Source organism: Bubalus kerabau, chromosome 1, assembly GCF_029407905.1.
Source record: "Bubalus kerabau isolate K-KA32 ecotype Philippines breed swamp buffalo chromosome 1, PCC_UOA_SB_1v2, whole genome shotgun sequence".
Classification (NCBI taxonomy): Eukaryota; Metazoa; Chordata; class Mammalia; order Artiodactyla; family Bovidae; genus Bubalus; species Bubalus kerabau.
This window is the reverse complement of record NC_073624.1, coordinates 54570961-54589388: the sequence shown is the minus strand read 5'-3', so window position 1 is coordinate 54589388 and position 18428 is coordinate 54570961. Positions and strand designations below refer to the sequence as shown.

At 44.2% G+C, this 18428-nt stretch overlaps 1 protein-coding gene across 1 annotated transcript in view; it reads right to left on the bottom strand.

Moving 5' to 3' along the window:
* LOC129648677 (putative tetratricopeptide repeat protein 41) overlaps positions 1–18428 on the bottom strand; it is a 78595-nt gene that overhangs the window by 40063 nt on the left and 20104 nt on the right. The window contains 4 exon segments of the mRNA XM_055575231.1: positions 7560–7738; positions 8817–9015; positions 14469–14708; positions 17679–18120. Coding sequence (XP_055431206.1) covers positions 7560–7738; positions 8817–9015; positions 14469–14708; positions 17679–18120 — 1060 coding nt within the window.

Genomic DNA, 18428 nt, shown 5'->3' with positions numbered 1-18428 from the left:
CTTAGCGGACACGTCTATGGGGACTCGTGCCGTCCCCATAGATGGCAGCCCACCAGGCTCCTCCATCCATGGGATTTTCCAGGCAAGAGTACTGGAGTGGGGTGCCATTGCCTTCTCCAATGCATGAAAGTGAAAAGTGAAAGTGAAGTCGCTCAGTCGTGTCCAACTCTTAGCGACCCCATGGACTGCAGACTTCCAGGCTCCTCCGTCCATGGGATTTTCCAGGCAAGAGTACTGGAGTGGGGTGCCATTGCCTTTTCCGTCCCTGGTGATTTACTCAGTGGTAAAGAATCCGTCTGCCAATGCAGCAGACATAGGTCTGATCTCTGATCCGGGAAAATCCCACACGTCATGGAGCAACTAAGCCTGGGTGCCACAACTACCGGGCCTGTGCTCTAGAGCCTGTGCTCTGCAGCAAGAGAAGCCGCCTCAAGGAGAAGCCATGCAGTGCAACTAGAGTGTAGCCCCTGCTCACCAAAACTAGAGCAAAGCTGTGCAGCAAGGACCCAGCACAGTCAATAAAAAAAGAAAATTATAAATCACCTGCCTCCATCCACTAAAATAAGACCTTTTAAAGGGGAAAAAAAATGAAAGAGTAGTGTGGACACAACTCAGGGATGAGATCCTGCCCACAAGTGGGCCTCTTACACACTCCAGGGAGCTACTGAGTCCAGGTTCCCGTCAAGAGCTCGGGTTGGGAAGGATGCTGTCCATCACTAAGGGACTATTCAGCATCTCCATCGTGCTTGGTGCTATTCCAGGCACTAGAGATACAGCAGTGAACAGGAGAGAGGAGAGCCCTACTCTCCAGGAGCTTCTATTCCAGCAGCTGAAAGGGTGAGAGTCAGGGGAGAGGGGAACAGAGATCCAGGATTAAAAGAGGAAACAAGGCAAACTCTGGCAGCTGTGATAGTTCTGCCAAGAATTCAAACACGCTAACATAACTGAGAATGACCACGTACAACGTTCAACTCGAAGGCCATCCTGAGACGGTGACGCTGCGGCTGAGATCTAAAGAACCAGAAAGAACCGACACTACAATGAGTGGGAGGAACAGTCCTGGCAGAGGGAACAGCTGATGCCAAGGCCCAAAGGCAGAATGTACCTGAAGGACAGAAAGAAGGCCAAGGAGGCTGGCATCCTGAGGCCAAGGGGAAGAATCATACAAAAGGATGCTACCCAGGCAAGCGGGGGCCAGGCTGTACCAGGCAGTGTAGGCTAAAGTGAGATGTTTAGATTTTAGTATAAGTTCAACAACAGGCCAATGGAATTTTCCTAATCTGCAATGTGACATGATCTGGTTTACGTTCCTAAAAACTCATCTTGACGACTATGCAGACAATTGATTTTGTAGGAACAGCAGTGAAAGTAGGGATGGGGGGTTGGGAGGTCAAAGGGGAGGGGATGTAGGTATATAAATAGCTGATTCTCATCACTGCAGAGACTGACAACATTATAAAGCAATTATACTCCAATAAAAAAACAAAAAATGGAAGTAGGAAGACCAGTTAGGAGGCTGTTACAACAGGCCAAGGGAGAGGTGATAGTGACCAAGGCTCACTAGAGTGATCCCATTGTAGACCTGAGGTTAACATGACCCCTCTAACTTCAACATCATCCTGAGAGTCCCAGCTAGTGCAATAAGATAGGAAAAGGAAATAAAAGATATATACATTCAGTTCAGTTCAGTTGCTCAGTTGTGTCCGACTTTGTGACCCCATGAATTACAGCACGCCAGGCCTCCCTGTCCATCACCAACTCCCGGAGTTCACTCAAACTCATGTCCATCGAGTTGGTGATGCCATCCAGCCATCTCATCCTCTGTCGTCCCCTTCTCCTGCCCCCAATCCCTCCCAGAATTAGAGTCTTTTCCAATGAGTCAACTCTTCACATGAGGTGGCCAAAGTATTGGAGTTTCAGCTTTAGCATCAGTCCTTCCAAAGAACACCCAGGACTGATGATCTCCTTTATAATGTACTGGTTGGATCTCCTTGCAGTCCAAGGGACTCTCAAGAGTCTTCTCCAACACCACAGTTCAAAAGCATCAATTCTTCAGTGCTCAGCTTTTTTCACAGTCCAAATCTCACATCCATACTTAGTTGTTATTTAAAAAAAACTTCTGGAACTAGAAAGCAATTATAGCAAGGTTATAGGATACAAGGTTAATATTCAAAAGTCATTGCTCTCTTATGAAACAGCAATGAACAACGGGAATTAGACATTTAAAACATAATAGCACACCAAAAATTAAGTACTTAGGTATAAATCTAACAAAATATATATATGATCTATATGCATAATACTACTAAATTCTGATCAAAGATATTAAAGAAAATCTAAATAAATAGATGCGGCTTCCTAATAGCTCAGTTGGTAAAGAATCTGCCTGCAATGCAGGAGACTCCAGTTTGATTCCTGGGTTGGGACGATCCCCTGGAGAAGGGAAAAAGCTACTCACTCCAGTATTCTGGCCTGGAGAACTCCCTGGACGGTATAGTCCATGGAGTCACGAAGAGGTGGACAGGACTAAGCAACTTTCACTTTCATTTGGGCTTCCCTGGTGGCTCAGACAGTAAAGCGTCTGCCTGCAATGCAGGAGACCCAGGTTCGATCCCTGGGTTGGGAAGATCCCCTGGAGAAGGAAATAGCAATCCACTCCAGTACTCTTGCCCAGAAAATCCCATGGACGGAGGAGCCTGGTAGGCTACAGTCCACGGGGTTGCAAAGAGTCAGACACAACTGGGCGAAAAATAGATATACCATGTTGATGGATTGGCATACTCAACACTGTTAAGATATTTGACCAATAGATTCAATGCAATCCCATTAAAAATCTTCTATAGATGTCCAACCAACTTTTGACAAAGTAGCAGAAACAATTCAATAGAGATAATCAACAAATGGTGCTGGAAAAATTGAACATCCATGTGTAAAAAGAAATTAATCTAGACACAGACATTACACTTTTCACAAAAAATTACTCAAAATGGATAACAGACCTAAATATAAAATGAAATATTAGAAAACATTTAGAAGGAAATGCTGAAGAAAGGCTATGTGACCTCGAATTTGGTGATGACTTTAAACACAACATCAAAAGCACAATTCATGAAAAAACATTGTTAGACTTCATTAAAATTTAAAACTTCTTCTCTGTGAAAAGTACTATTAAGAGACTGAAAAAACAAGCCACATATTTGTGGATAAAATATATGTTTTAATAAAATATATATCTGATAAAAGATTTCTATCCAAAATATACAAAAAACTCAAACTCAACAATAAGACATGTAAAGATGTTCAACATTGTCATTAGGTAATTGCAAATTAAAACAACAATGGAAGGTATCACCACATACTTATTAGAATGTCTAAAATTTAAAAATTGACATACCAAATACTAGCAAAGATACAGAAAAACAGAAACTCATGCATTCCTAGTGAGTCTGGCAGTTTCTTACAAAGGTAAACACAGTCTTATCATGCAATCCAGCAATCATGTTTCTAGGTATTTACTCAACTGATTTAAAAACTTGCATGCAAATGTTTATAGCAAATGTTTGTCCTTCAATAAGTGAACAGGCAAACCGTGGTACATTTGTACCCTGGAATATTATTCAGCATTAAAAAGAAATGAAGTGTCAAGCCATGAAAGGAAACTTAAATGCATATTCGAATCACAATTGTGAATAGGATTCCTGACAGCTTAGAGAAAGGCAGTAGTGGTAGAGGTGGACATGTTTGAGAAACATTTAAGAAGTAAAAATTGCCAGGACTCAATAATAAAATGCATTTGGGGAGAGGAAAAGGAGAGATAAGTGTCAAGGATTACTCCCATGTGGTAAATTAAGAGACAGCCCCTGGAACAGATCCTGTTTTGGAGAGACATTCATGAGTTCAGTTTTAGATGTGTTGGGTTTGAGGAGCTTTGAAGGCATCAGCCAAGTGGAATTAAGTAGGTAGCTGGATAGATGGATTTGGGACTCAGAGGATAAGTGTAGCTGGGCAAGTAAATCTGTGAGTCACATGCATATGGACAATCACAAAAGCCATGGACACAGATAATATTCCTACGGTGAAAATAACAATGAGAGGAAAAGAGCTTTAAGGAATTCTAACAGTTGGGAGCCAGGAAGAAGAGGAGGAACAAAAGAAACAGAAAAGCTGCAGCCAGAGAGATGGAAGATGGACCAGGGGATATATTACCAATAAAACCAAGACCAGAATGTTTACTAGAGGAGGGCCAGGTCAAAAGTATCCACTGATGCTAACAAGTAAGTCAGACAAGGACTGAAAACATTCTTTGGATGATCTGTTCATGATTTTCCGTATTTTTATTGAAGTGTTCATCATTTTCTTATTGATTTTAAAAGCATTTTTACATATTAGAAACATTAATCCTTTGCCTGTTGTATATGTTACAAATATTTTTCCCAGTTAACACTTATAGTTGTGTTTCTGCTTTCCTCAGAGTTGATTTGTGTTATTTTATACATAGAAACTTCATGTGTTTATGTTGGCAGATTTATCAATTATCTTCTCTTTCATGAGTTACCCTTTTGCTTTCTTGCTTAGACTCATCTACATTTTCTTATAGTGTATAGTTTTCTTAATATAAAACCTCACTTTCTTATATTTAATTCTAATCCTCCTAGAGTTTATTTTGGTGCAATATTTCAGATAACAACTTTTTGCCAGATAGCGTATCATTATCACAGCACTATTTATTCCATAATCCATCTAATTTGAAAAGCTTCTATCATTTACTATATTTTTTACATCTGCAACTGAATCTGAGCTTTCTATTTTGTTCCACTGAGCTATTTTTGCTCCCAGTAGTATTTTAAAAACTATTATTGCTTCATAATATGTTTAAATAACTTGACATTCAAATTGCCCTCATTATTTTAAGCTCTTATTCTTGTATATTTTTTCTCCAAAAATCATTTTGAAAATTCAGAAATGACTTCATCCCATTGGGATTTTAGATAAAATCATCTTATGTCTATATGCCTGAGTCAGGAAGATCCCCTGGAGGAGGAAATGGCCATTCCAGTATTCTTGCCTGGAAAATCCCAAGGATAGAGGAGCGTGGTGGGCTACAGTCCACGGGGTCGCAGAGTCGGACATGACTGAGCGCGCGCACACTCACACATCTTATGTCTATAAACCAATTGGGGAAGAATTGATAACTTTATAACACTGAGTTGTCCTATCCTAGAATATGGTATATCTCCCTACAAACTGAAATCTTATTTTCTGTAATTCTGAAGTTGTTTATAAAAATAAAGATTTTCAGATTTCTTATTAAATTTATTCTTAGATATCTCATATTTTCTATGGCCATAGCAAATTGTATCTTTTATACTTTAAATTTTTCCGTAGAGCTATTTTGGCCCACAAAATATTTAGAGATTCTGAAGGTATCAAGGTCAAAGCTTCACACATTAGTCATGACAAGCTGATGTTCTCCCATTTACTACAAACTTCTGACAAGATCCGGTAATGTAATGCATTTACCCTTTGCCCTAAAACCCGCCCCTTAAATTTAAAAACATATGACTCTCCTCAACCCTACCACAGCCACCACCTGGAGGGCATCCAGCCATCTAGTGGTCAAGATGGAGCCAGGCTGGGACTCTTCCTTCTGCCGTGTCTTCCTGCCTTTGGCACTGGCCAAAAATGTGACGGCAGCCAGAAACGGGTTTTCTTTACTTTGATGTGACTCAGGACTCCAGCCAAAACCGAAAGTATCATGTCAAAGGGAACCTATAAAAACTGACCTCACTATAAAAGTTGTCTTTTTGAGTCAAAGACCTCTCTTCCGGCCCATCAATCAGAGATGCAGCTTTCCCAGCCAGCGCGCTGGGTACCGTAGCGCGACCAGGAAGCATCAGCCAAGAAGGGAGTCCCAAACTCAGGACTGCACATCGTTCCACCAACCCAAGAAATCAGGTGTCTTGTTCTCATCGGAGCCACCAGGGGGAGCCAAACCACACGAGAGGGAGGGATAACGAAGAAGCCGGGCCGGCGCTCCTTAATGGACCGACAGCCTGGTGGAGGCAGGAGAGATGTCTTCACCTCCCGATCAAACTGAAGCCGCTGGGCACTCTTAGAAAACGCTCACTTTTTAAGGAACCTACCAGAGGCAGGTCGGGGTCAAAAGTATAAGTAGCCTATTTACCTTCCACATGGAGGATGAGTGGATCAGACAAATTTCAAAATTATATAAATCATACATGGTCATAAGAATAAAATCTAGATGTCTAAGGACAAAAGAAGATATCGCCCCAATCCTGGTGGCTCAGGGGTAAGGATTCCACCTGCAATGCAGGAGCTGCAGGTTTGATCCTTGGGTTGGGAAGATTCCCTAGAGGAGGGCATGGCAACCCACTCCAGTATTCTTGCCTGGAGAATCCCATCCACTGAGGAGCCTGGCAGGCTACAGTCCATGGGGTCACACAGAGTCAGACATGGCCAAAGCGATTTAGCAGGCACGCACACAACTCCCCAATCCATTCCTAGCTATCCGAGACTTACCTCACCCTGTCTAAGGCTTGGTTCCCTTAACTTCAAGAAAAATATTAATAGTATTATCAAGGCCTTATGAGAATTAAAATAATACAGTATATTAAACTTATAGCCTGGCATATGAGAAATGCTCAAAATTCATTCTTATGATCACTAGATGATAAACCCCACGGGGATTTTTTAGAGCAGGGATTCGTTCTTTTGAACTCGTTCTGAACTCGTTTGCCTTGTTCGCTGCTATGTCAGCAGCGCCCTGTGAGTCCATGTCCCAGGGAAGGCACACAGTTACTATTTGCTGAAAGCATGGATGAAGGTTATTACTGTTTAATAAGCCAGGAAATAAAGGATGAGAGAGTGAGAGAGAGAGAGAGAGACAAGAGGGGCCTACTGTGGAGAGCAAAATAAAAAAAGAAGAAAATTAACCAAAGTGTTGTCTAAACCCAAGTCAATAGACAGAAAGTCAAAGAAGAACTGTCCCAGTGTGGACTGAGGCCACACTTGACAGCAATTGCATGTTTCCAGCACTGAGTGATGGACAGATTAGTGGTAACATCAGTAGACAGAGGGACTACAGAATAGAGGGCAAGCTTGAAGCAGGTCTATCTGAAACAGTTTAAGCTTTGCATCTCTTTAATTTGCACTGGTCATTCAGGAAAGCCATTGGTCAAGCAACAAAATTATTAGCAGCTCTCGGGAAAGGGGGCATGGACCCTGATACTACAAAAGGTCACAACTCCAAACACAGATAAGAAAGGAAGGTGTCAGGGGTGTGGCTGAAGCCATGAGAAAGTAGAGAGAAAGAACACAACTAATGCTTGGAGAAATAGCCACCACAAGACGACAAAGAGGAGCCATATCAAATTTCATACTAACTCTGCCTATCTTCAGAACTGTGGGTTTAAGTGGTGGGCAGAAGGGCTCCGAGGTCTGGTGAGTTGGTCAGAATGATGTGTGAATACAGAACAGTAACCCTGGGCCACACTACAGCCCAGCAGAACGGACCCTGGAGACATTGGTGCTCACTGTACCTGAGAGCGTACATCTCTTCTTCATTTTCTGGCACTGATCTGCTTTGATCTTGGCCGCTGTGAGCAAATAGGCTTCAGTAGCATCATATCCCATTTCTGATAATACATTCCAGTAGTGGATGAGGTGCAGCCTTGTCCAGAAGCTCGGGCTTTGGGTCTTTGTTATAAAGTCGGTGATGCTTGTAACACAACGTATTAGTGGAGGTTGTTTTAGTATTTCATGCCTTCAAGGCAGCTGTTCTGTTTACCACATCCCATTAGCCTCTCTGTAAACTTCTTCGTTAATGTGACTTTAGTAGGTCACCAGATAAACCAGCTGAAGCCAATGCCAGTCCTCTGGCCCCTCCTCAGGCCAGGCTCCCTGAATCTGCCAGTAGAGCCAGCCCCTCCCTCTTCTGAGCTCACCTAGGTCTGTGTGAAGCATTTCCCACCACGGATAGCAATTCTCTGGCTCCACACCTTCCCTTCTAGAAGGAGAGCCATAGCTCCTTCGCTCCTGAATTCCCAGGGCCTGGAACAGCCTGGGAGACAGCAGGGGTCAGTGAGAGATGTCTGCTGAATGAATGTGCAAGGGGGACAAGGAGAAAGGGGAGGGACAGAAGGAAGTGGGGTGGAGGGGAAGAGAAGGAAAGAAACAAGGGAAGGAGGCAGGAGGGCCCAGCAGGAGAGCACAGTCTAGGCTTCATCCTTGCTCAACTCCAGGTCCTCCTCTCCTCGGAAGCCTCTTAACTTTGAGGGGAATCCAAGGAAGTTGAGAGAGGAAAAGAACCCTCTGCAGATGGGGCAACCCCAGGGATCCATAGGCCATAGAAGTAGATCAAATGATGGTCCCATCTGAATGAATGAACTGGTGTTGAATGAATATATATGAATGGGTGTGTCTTGCTCGAGGGCATTATGGTACCTTAGTGCTGCTACTGCTGCTAAGTCATTTCAGTTGTGTCTGACTCTCTGCGACCCCATAGACAGCAGCCCACCAGGCTCCCCCATCCCTGGGATTCTCCAGGCAAGAGCACTGGAGTGGGGTGCCATTTCCCTCTCCAATGCATGAAAGTGAAAAGTGAACGTGAAGTCGCTCAGTCATGTCCGACTCTTCGCGACCCCATGGACTGCAGCCCACCAGGCTCCTCTGCCAAGGGGTTTTCCAGGCAAGAGTACTGGAGTGGGGTGCCATTGCCTTCTCCGTACCTCAGTGCAGGGCTTAGCAAAAGGAAGAGTGAAATCTGCCAAATGTAACATCAAAACAACGAGACTCACCTGGGACTTGAGAGGAAGCTGCTCAGATCCTCCCAGCAGCCGCTCATCTTCAAGTGCCAGGGAAGCTCCTGATACACTCTCCAGAAATCAGTTTGCCTTTGGAAGTATTTGACCAAAATTCGGTGGAAATGTGTTTTCTTGTGATTCGTTGGGTCCTGGAAGCTATATGGACTGCTCTCTCTGACGGGAGTGATGACACCTATTCACAAATCAGTTACAGAGTCACTCTGCTGTACCGCAGAAATTAACAATTGTTTATGAAGTAAACCAACTATACTTCAATTTTTTTAACAAAATATAAATCAGTTACAGTAGAATGCATCTGACTTTTTAAGACTGTGAAAACACTATAGCAAACAGGTAACAGTTCTGTGGCCATATTCAGACAAAAAAAGTCAAAGTATCTGGGGAAAAAAAAAAACTGAAACATCACAAATGTATACTCTTATAAGGCAATTAAGAGTTTACCAAAGAATTAGTTACAGCTATGATCACTGACCTAGATTTTGAGAAACTCTGCGAGCATGTTGACTTTTCATGTTGAGTCTTCCCCCTCCCCCAAGGAAATATTTGTAACCTACTTTGCAGTTTTAAATGTATACCATGGTTACTGCTTAAATAAGCACTTTGAAATATTAGAGGGCATGCATTTTTGGAGAAGTTAATCTCCTGCCTGCAGCTCACATAGGGCAAGGGGTAGCCAAGCAAATTAATTGCAAATTGGATGTTTGAGTCAAGATTATGATACTGAGTTTCCAAAGAGAAAGGGTTCCAATAGATCATACCCCCCATAAACAAGCTTCTCAAAAACAAAAGGGTTTTGTTTAGTTCAGTCTTGGTGATATATAGCCTTGAAAACTGAAGCAGAAGTATTTTTTATTTTCTGCTTGACACTTTTTCTTGCAAGATAAATGAGACACACAGCTGGATGACACACCAAGCCCAGCTCTTCAGAAGAAATGTAACCAAAAAAAGAAGCCCATTGTTCAAGTTATCATCCTGCATTTCTTGTGAAATGAATTCTAGGTCTTCTACCCACTTGGAGAGATGCCATGCTAGCTGGTATAAAATGTGCTGATGTGCCTAGATGGCATGTGTGGTGCTTAAAAGACCCCTGGAAGACGACTCCCCTCCCGCACAGGGTGTGGAGAAGGCATTTTTGTGGGTAGGAAATTGGGAAAGTGGCGTGGAGAATGAGAGAAAATGAAAACTAGGACAAATGCCACCCTGAGTCCAAGATTTGGAGTGTTAAACGCAATGTGTAAAGTGCACAAAATGTCTTCCTATCAAACATTGCACTTAATTTTACTCTTTTACAGAATAATCTCTTGAGGAGGATGTGGAAACCCCTGTGCTGGTGAATTTTACATGTTCACTGACAGGGCGAAGGGGAGTCCAGATAGCTGGTGAAACTTGATCTCTGGGTTTGTACTGTGAGAGTGTTTCTGGAAGAGATTAGCGTTTGAATCAGTAGACTGAATAAAAAAGATGGCCAGTCTTCACACCAAAGCAACTGGGGTGCGGGCCTGCACAATTTGCTCTCCCTAGAATATCTACTGCCCTCAGATCTCAGCAGTCCTGGTTCTCAGGCCTTCATTCTCTGACTGGGACTTATACCACTGACTCCCCTGGTTCTCAGGCCTTTGGACTTGGACTCTAACTGTATGTACCAGGGGCTTTCCTGGGCCTCTAGCTTGTCGACAGCAGATAACAGGACTTCTCAGCCTCCATAATAGCATGAGCCAAGCCTTCCTAACAAATCTCTTTCTATAACTCTATCTGTCTACTGTTGGTGCTGTTTCTCTGGAGAGCCCTGGCTAGGGACTTCCCTCATGGTTCAGTGGTTAAGACTCTGTGCTTCCACTCCAGGGCACACAGAATCGGTCCATGGTCAGGGAATGAAGATCCCGCATGCTGTGAAGCATGGCAAAAAAAAAGACAGAGAGAGAGACAACCCTTGCTTATACAGTTCCCATATAATAAACAAAACCTGTTTGAAATCAGAGAGGCCAAGTGGCTTGTCCCTGGTCAGCACATGATCTGGGTGAAATAAAATTCATATTTTATGGCAAGACAAGGAAAATTTAAACATAAAAGTTCTCTACCCTCAGGCCTCCTCTCTCCCTGCTCTGTGCATAGTGTGTCTGCATTATGCACCAACCAGACCTCCCCCCTCGGCAGGAAAACCTGCTCAACATTCTCCTGGCATCAACAAGACAGTTCCTTAAAAGATAACATTCCTTCTTGATCTTGTAAAGGCGTCACATGGCCCACCACAATGGTGCTTAGATATGGATTATGTAAACTGTCAATAATATGTCTTTTGATACCACTCCAATATTCTTGCCTGGAGAATCCCACGGACAGAGGAGCCTGATGGGCTATAGTCCATAGGGTCACAAAAAGTTGGACACGGCTGAAGCAACTTAGCACAGCACCCATTTACGCATATATGCGGAATCTAGAAAAATGGTACGGATGAACCTGTTTGCAGGGTAGGAAGAGAGATACAGATGTATAGAGCAGACATGTAGACACAGAGCAGGAAGTGGATGGTGGGATGAATTGGGAGAGTAGCACTGACATGTTAATATTACAGTCATGCTTGTGCTCAGTCGCTCAGTTGTGCCCGATTCTTTGTGACCCTATCAACTGAAGCCCGCCAGGTTCCTCTGTCCATGAGACTTTACAGACGAGAATACTAGAGTGGATTGGCGTTTACTCCTCCAGAGGATCTGCCTGACCCAAGGATTGAACCCGCATCTCCTGCGTCTCCAGCATTGGCAGGTGGATTTTTCTACAACTGAGCCACTTGGGAAGCCCATCCTGGGAAGCCCATATACACATTACCATGTGTAAAATAGATAGCTAGTGGGAAGCTGCTGTACAGCACAGGGAGCTCAGCTCAGTGCTCTGTGATGACCGAGAGAGGTGGGATGGGGGTGGGTGGGAGGGAAGTTCAAGAGGGAGGGGATATATGTATGTGTATAGCTGATTCATTTTGTTATACAGCAGTTCAGTCATGTCCGACTCTTTATGGCCCCATGGACTGCAGCACGCCAGGCTTCCCTCTCCTTCACCATCTCCTTGAGCTTGCTCAAACTCATATCCAATAAGTTGGTGATGCCATCCAACCATCTCATCCTCTGACATCCCCTTCTCCTCTTGCCTTCAACCTTTTCCAGCATCAAGGTCTTTTCCAATGAGTCACTTCCTCCCATCAAGTGGCCAAAATATTGGAGCTTCAGATTGTAAAGAAATTATACTCTAATAAAAAAAATACATCATTTGATGTATAGCACTCTGTTTCAAAAAACTTATATAACTGTGCCTGGTGATGGACTGGGAAGTCTGGTGTGCTGCAGTCCACGGGGTCACAGAGTCGGATACGACTGAGTGACTGAACTGAACTGAACAGGTGGAACAGTTCTCAGAGTCTTCTGAGATGCTCTTTCCAGGTTTTAATCCTCAAATTTGACTTGAATAAAATTTTTCAATTCTTTCTTAGATCGACTGATTAATTTTTCATTGACACTTCTAAATATAGAAGGATTCAAACCTTCTGACTTAATGTTAGTGCTCTTCCAATTACACGTGGGATGTGAGGAATGGCTTGACCATGGGATCATCTGTGTTACAAAGTTCAGTGTAGTTCTCATAGACAGACTAACTGGCTGACACTTACATTGTCTCTTACGGGCCTCCCAGGTGGCACAGTGGTAAACAATCCGCCTGCCAATTCAGGTGACCCAAGAGACACAGGTTTGACTGCTGGGTCCAGAAGATCCCCTGGAGAAGGAAATGGCAACCCATTCCAGTATTCTTGCCCAGAAAATCCCATGGACAGAGGAGCCTGGTGGGCTGTATAGTTCATGCGTTCACAAAGAGTCAGACACGGCTGAGGCTAGATTTCACTGTGTGGATGAACATCCCCCCAATTCTCAGTGGCTTAAAAGAGCAAAGGTTAATCATGTCCACCGCATGTTGGCTGGGACCCCAAATCCAGGTGGATCTCCTCACCCCAGGATGGATGGAGCAGTCGCTATCTTGAACATGGCCAGTCAGCACTCACAACTCATGGGCAGAATTAGCCACAAGCACCACCCAATAAGAGGCAGAGTATTAATTTCAAATAAAAGCAGCCTGCAGGTATATGTGCCTAAGAGACCAGTTTGCCTCAAAATGACTGACATGACATCTGGACAAAAGACGTTAAAACGTAGCCCTTCACCAAAATATCACAGCAGACAAATGCTGTAGCCCCAGGCTTTGGGATATTTTTCATCCTTTAGGAATGGGCTTGCTTCTTATGCCAAGGCTGCATGGAAGTGAATTATTGCAACTACAATTCCTGGTGCTTCTAACAAAAACTAGTATTCACAGCCTGATTCGGAAGCAAGAAAACTTGCAGTTCTAACCACAGTGAATAGTGCCAGCGGTGCTTTATTTTGGGGTTCACGTTACAGAGGAGTACAGCAAAAACCCACAATTTTACCAGTAACACCATGCCCCTTCAGTCCCTAGACCTCCAAGAATGTTACTGTTTGTGGTCAGATGGAGAGACTGAGAGCCTTGTAAACCATCATAAAACGGAGTGAACAGAAGAGCTGACACTACATCCAAGAACATCCTCATTCCCCACCCTGCTCTTCTCTGCCTTATGTAACTTAAGAGATGGTGGGAATGATGTCAATGTGGGAGGGGAAAAATAAAAAGGATTCATGTGGGCTTTTCGAAAAAAAAAAAAGTAAAAGAGAACACAGTAAACTGAAAAGGAAATTTAAGCTTAGAATCTTGCCAGAGGCTGTCATTTAAAGGGTTTTAAAGTCCTGAGACGTGAGGTCCCCTGTGTGAGCGATGCTCAGAGTGCTCTGACTCCAGGTAAGGTTCTGTGACTGCTGTTTCTCTGATTCAGATCTGCAGTTCTTTTCAGGAGGGGATAAGAATTTGATTTCAGAACAAAGGCAGAGACTGCTAATTCCACCCCAAATCCATTTCCCTCATCTTTCTTAGTGACAGAGTCCCACTTTGGTTGAGGGGAGCAATACACCCAGTTGAAACCTCTATCCCCAAATTCCCTTGTAACTGTGTGCTGTGCTTAGTCGCTCAGTTGTGTCCGACTCTTTGCGACCCCATGTAACTAGCTATGGCCAAATGATGAACTCCCGGGTCAAAGAGACTTAAGTGAAAATGTTGGTGGAAAACTTCTAGGAAAACTCCTTAAAAGGAAATGCAAGCCCTTCTCCCACACCAGCCCCTGTCCTTCCTATTGTTTGAAATATGATGGCTGGAGCTCCAGCAGCCATACTATTTCCAGTAGTCATGAACATGAGGTAACCTTGAGAATGTAAACCAGTGTAACAGATCAGGGACAGGGAAGGAGCTGGGCTCCAGATGACTCTGAAGAGCCAAGAGCATAGGCTTGGACTGCTGACCTCCAGAAGTCTTTCAAATGAGAGAATAAACCCTGGTATATTAAGCCATTGAAATCATGTCTCGGTTACAGCCACATACAAATCTTCATTTATACAACCATTTTAATGCATATTTATAGACTCATTTCTACTCAAGAAATCCCAGCTATAACTTTCCCTTGGATGCAACTCTCTCCTCCCCTTAGCCAGCAGGTATCTGCACAGATTCGAGCCTTACCCAGCAGCTTGTGTTCCACAGCGCTTCGCAGGGACTGGTGCCGGAAGTACAGGAGGCCGTTGGGCTTCTCCTGGAGCCAGTGTCTGGTGGCATTGCGGAAGGCAGCCCAGTGCAACGTGGTCACTTTGTACTGCCCCTTGTAGCCCAGCATGTCCAAAAGCTGGTATATCTCGTCTTCGGCCAGCCCACAATGCGAGATGCTCAACAGACACAGGGTGTCAGACACCCAGCCGTCCAACCCTGTGCAGACAACACACTGACGATGGTGACAAAGGAGGGCTCACACATGCCAGGCATCATTCTACATGTTGCGTGTGATCAGCCAACTCACTTCTTTCCATCACCCTCCAGGTGGATACTATAACCGCCCCGTCTTACAAATAAGAAAAATGAAGCACAGAGAGGTTAAGTAACTTACCCCATGTCACACAGAAACCAGTGCAGAACTGGGATTTGAATGCAGACGGTATGGCTACAGAATCCATGTTCTTGACCAGTAAATTATTACCTACATTGTCACAATGAATCCATCGGTGTCAGCTACGGTTACTAACTGGCAAGCTTGCCAGTTTTGACACTTAGCATTTCCCCTGAGCAGTCTTTAAAGATTTCCAACATCATATTTGCATGTACAGGTATGAGAGGCTTTTCTGTCTGGCTGCTGCCTACTGCACATTCATACACACCATACAAGCCAGCCACCTGTTACTCACCTGACCCTCTAGATGTTTCCACTGTAGTAGGATCTCCCACTGGATCAACCAACTCTAAAGAGATCCTTAAGACCACAGAGAGAAATGAGAGCAAGGTCTACCATTCGAAAAGGATTTCTTATGCTAGGACTGGGGAATGAGGCCCCAGATGCCTGCATCCTTTCAGCAGAGGCAGTTGTTCAGACTGATGTGCACAAGCTTCCTCTGAGGTTTGCCCCAGTTCAAATAAGCTCGCCCAGACCTGCGGTTGAACTCTGTGGGCCTGAGTCGGGGTCAGCAGACGCACTGGGAGGAGGAAAATTGCCTATAAAAGGAGCAGTCCCTATGGGGTGGGGGGTGGGGAGGACCCGGGCTTTCCTGCACAATCCTGGAGACATGGGTCTACCCAAGGGGTAGCTGTGGGCAGTTTTGTCTGGATGATTCTTCCTGGGGTACAGAGACCTTGTTTTCACCTCTGTGTGGGTCAGGGAGGGCACACTAAACTTGAAGTTAACTTTCTCTGCAGAAACGCAAGCTCTAGAGCAAAAAAAAAAGGGGGGGGGGTGGGGTCGGGATAATATGCTGGAGCAACAAACAATGTGCCTTTCATTCCCAGCATCTTCTGCTTCTCTCTCAGAGCTCCACCTCCCCATCCCTGCTCCATTATAATTCACTTAAAAGACAGCTGTCACAGCAGAAATGAAGAGAGAAAAACTCAAGTTTCAAGAGACTTTTGAGGCTCACAATAGAGCCCATGGCTTGTGAGAATAAACTTGAGTTTTTGAAAGCCTGATTGTTGAATATTGAACCACAGATTCCTGGCCAACTCTTGGAATAATTTTTTTTTTTTAACCACAAAGAGCCTCAGACAATTACAGGAAGATGTAAAGAGGACATTTTTTTCCCACCTAGGAAGAAAAGAGATTTTGATGAATTCAAAAAAGTGTTAAAAAAGAGACAGATCACCTATTCCATTTATCTAGATGATCTCTCTGCCTCTCTTTTAACACCTTCCTGAGTTCAGCAAAATTTGCAAAACAGACACACAGTCATAGAGAACAAATGTGTGGATGCCAACAGGGAAAGGGAGGTAGGTGGGAGGAATTGGGAGTTTGGGATTGACATAAATACATTATTGATACTATGTATATATAGATGACTAATGAGAACCTACTGTTTGGCACAGGGAACTCAGTGCTCTGTGGTGACCTGAATGGGAAGAAAGTCCAAAAGGGAGAGAATATATGTATGGCTGATTCGTTTTGTTGTACAGTAGAAACTATCACAACATTGTAAAGCAACTATACTCCAGTAAAAATTGATTTAAAAAAGAAAGAGAGAGAGAGAGAAGAAAGCAATAAATTTGCCCAAGTGGGTTTCTGAACAGGGGCCAGAGCCCTCCTTGTGAAGAAAATCAGCTTGGAGCAGAGACAGACCAGCCTCTGGATGCATCTGAGACCGGATGAGAGGGAGGACCTGAGCTTCCAAAAGCTCTACAGATTTCCCAGTGCCACGGGAAGAAGTGGGGAGGAGAAATGGCTGTGGGGACACCGGGGGAGACCTACAGGCCCCAGACCTCTGAGTGGCGCAGTGCGCGGCCACGTTCTCTGTCGGGCACGTAGATACCCACAAGACTGGAGGCTCAAGCAGAGGGAAGGAGTGAGCCGACGATGCCCGTGAGGATGAGGGCACATGGCAGCAGATGGTGGCATAGGTGGAACCGCCCCGGAGCAGATGGGAACACAGGCATCCCCGAGGATGCCAGAAACAGGGCACGTCAGTGTCGATGGGCCATCTGGAGCCACGACCACCTCAGTGGAAGACAGCGGGGACAGGTGACAACCAAGGTCACCCAGCACTAAGGCCTTCAGATCTGAGCTCACCCCAGCGGGGTCACGGCAAGGACACAAACCCTCACACGGCTGAAAAAATCCTGAATCGACTGAAAATACACTAAACGGATGAGCTTAACCAGAATTAACCTAGTTTCTGCCATCAGTGGGACTGTAGGCTCAAAAGAGAGATTAAATTGAATCATAGAAATCATAAAGGCTCATTTCTTAGACCTCTGAGAAATGTGACTAAAATCTATGCTTAATGTATTTCCCCTTATGATCAACACACAGAGCTCCCTGGGTGGGGCCGCCAGATTTAGCAAATAAAAATATAGAGCCTCTAGCTACATCTGAATTCAGGTAAACAATAAATCCATTTTTGGCATAAGTATATTCCAAGCAATATTTGGGATATACTTATATACAAGATTATTTGTTACTTATCTGTAGTTTAAATAATTTTTAGTATATTTCCCATGCAATATCTGGGATATACTAAAAGATTATTTGTTGTTTATCAGAAATTCAAATTAAACTGGGCAAACTGTACTTTCTCTGACAATCCTCTCCCTCATTCTTCCTCCCTGGAGACAAAGGCAGGTGTGGGGTGGGGGTGGGGAGGTGGGGAGAGATCTTCCTCCCTGTGGACTCAGACCAGGTGGTTAATACTGCTTTATGCCTACCTTCTCCTGAAGCCACAGTGTCAGAATTTGCCTTTTTTTGTTTCAAAGTCCAACTATAGTCTTCAACCCAGCGTTTCAGAATCAATGCCCAGAGCTCCTGAATCGAGGCCACCCCCAAGTACTCCTTCAGGCACTGGAACTCGTTTCGGTAGATTCTGCACTCTTGGTATTCATTTGCCAGGATTGTGAGCTTTAAAGGACTCAGGTTTGTTTTTTTCCTCAAGCTGTATCTGCTCTGTCGGAAGGGGTCTCTATTGGTAAAAGAGAGATACTCTCTAAAGATGTGTAGTTGGGCTTCTTTGTCCACTGCGCTGACGAGCTCCACTGTCCTCACGTCAGGGCGGGCATACAGCGACTTGTAGGACAGGCTGGAGGAGACGGTGCTCACAATCAACTTGCAGTGAGGAGACAGGGAGCCTGGCAGCCAGGAGATATCTTTCACCTGATGAAAAGAGTCAAAGATGGTTGAAAACTTCACAACTTTAAAACTACTTTGCTGGTGTAGGTGGTGGATAAAAAGGAACCCTCCTATGCTGGAGGAACCCCTCTCCACTATGGAGAATAATATGGAGGTTCTTTAAAAATCGAAAAAGAGAGCTACCACATGATCCTGCCCCCCCACTACTGAGCATATATCTAGAGAAAAACATAATTCAAAAAGATATACGCCCCCCAGTGTTCACAGCAGCACTGTTTACAATAGCCAAGACATGGAAGCAACCTAAAGTCCATCAACAAATACAAGGATAA